General features: G+C 40.0%; 1 protein-coding gene across 1 annotated transcript; it reads right to left on the bottom strand.

The window, feature by feature from the left end:
- Positions 1-327: 327 nt before the first annotated feature.
- Positions 328-945, bottom strand: LOC136065922 (uncharacterized; the record flags this gene model as incomplete). Its single annotated transcript, XM_065769744.1, has 1 exon — positions 328-945. A coding segment is annotated over exon 1 (618 nt), but the record flags the coding sequence as incomplete, so codon positions are not given.
- Positions 946-1,343: the final 398 nt, after the last annotated feature.

Here is a 1,343-nt window from a genome sequence, read left to right as displayed (position 1 = left end):
TATATGCGCCATAACGCTCTCTCTCTCTCTCTCCTCAACCAATCTCTCTGACCTAAAAATAAAAAAATAAAATCCAATTTCATATCCACATATAGATACACAAACATGTAGATTGAAACAAAGAGATCTATGGAGAAAACTTAGCTGAAGAAACAGAAAGATAGATCGAGAAGAGATTGGAGATCCCAAAGTGAATTTTTGGAAATGAGAGTTTTTTTTTCTTGTTTTCAAAAAATTAAAAAAACAAAAACAAAAACAAAATGTAAATAGTAAGTGTAGGAATTTACTATGAGAAAATGAGCTAACTACTATGAAATTTACTATTACTTCTTTTCCTTCCATGTTCACGAGAATTGAAATATGGCCTTTAGGGACCACTATTCGACCATCAAATCCCACCAGAGACATGTCATACTTGGACAAATCTTCAATCTTCAAACCTAGCCCTTTAAATAGATCACGGTACATCACTTCAGCCTCACTTCCTCGGTCCACTAACACCCTTTTAACTATAAAACAATTTGTCCGAGTAGTAACCATGAGCGCATCATCATGTGGCTGAGTTGTTCCTTCTAAATCATCATCATTAAATGCAATTAGCTCCCAAGTAGGCTTCATTCTCTTTCCCAGTGGTTGATCTTCTCGGTTACTTTCTGCCAACACCATGGTCAACACTCCTCTTTGTCGAGTTACCAAGGTGCCCAATGAGGCTGCATAAATAACTTCTATCACACCTAACGAGGGTGGGAATGTGTTCCCCCGTAGCCTTGTGGTTTGCCTAGTTTCGCCACTCCTAGGCTCTAGGACGAATTCTTTTAGATGCCCTAACTTCACTAGTTGCTCTAAGTGGTCCTTTAATATCCTACATTGCTCAGTAGTGTGCCCCTTGTCCCGGTGGTAAGTACAGTAAAAATTCTGATTCCTTCTTAACGGGCCACCCCCCATTTTGCTCGACCATCGAAAGTATGGCTCGTTTTTTATTCATTCCAAAATCTTGTGCACGAGTTCCTTAAACGCCATATTAACCTCCCCTACCTGAGCACTAGGTTCTTGGATTCTCAAATCCTTCCTGGGCCTCAGTTAGAAGCCCCTTTGCTGAGACTCCTTCGAATATTGCGATGTGGCTAGTGCCTTCCTTTTACTTTGCTGCCGATCATCTTTCAACCTTTTATATTCCTCGATATGCCTCATAAGTTGCCTCATATCCTCAGAAGGTCTCATTGTAAACTATTCTTGTAACTCTGAATCCTCGAGTAAACCCAATCTGAAAGTACTTGCATGGACTTTTTCATTACCCCCTCCGATCTTATTGTACAACTTCCAGTACCTATTGGTATAGCTCT

Source organism: Quercus suber, unplaced genomic scaffold (genome assembly GCF_002906115.3).
Source record: "Quercus suber isolate HL8 unplaced genomic scaffold, Cork oak 2.0 scaffold_1327, whole genome shotgun sequence".
Classification (NCBI taxonomy): domain Eukaryota; kingdom Viridiplantae; phylum Streptophyta; class Magnoliopsida; order Fagales; family Fagaceae; genus Quercus; species Quercus suber.
The sequence above is the reverse complement of the archived record's forward strand: the minus strand, read 5'-3'. Positions and strand labels throughout refer to the sequence as shown.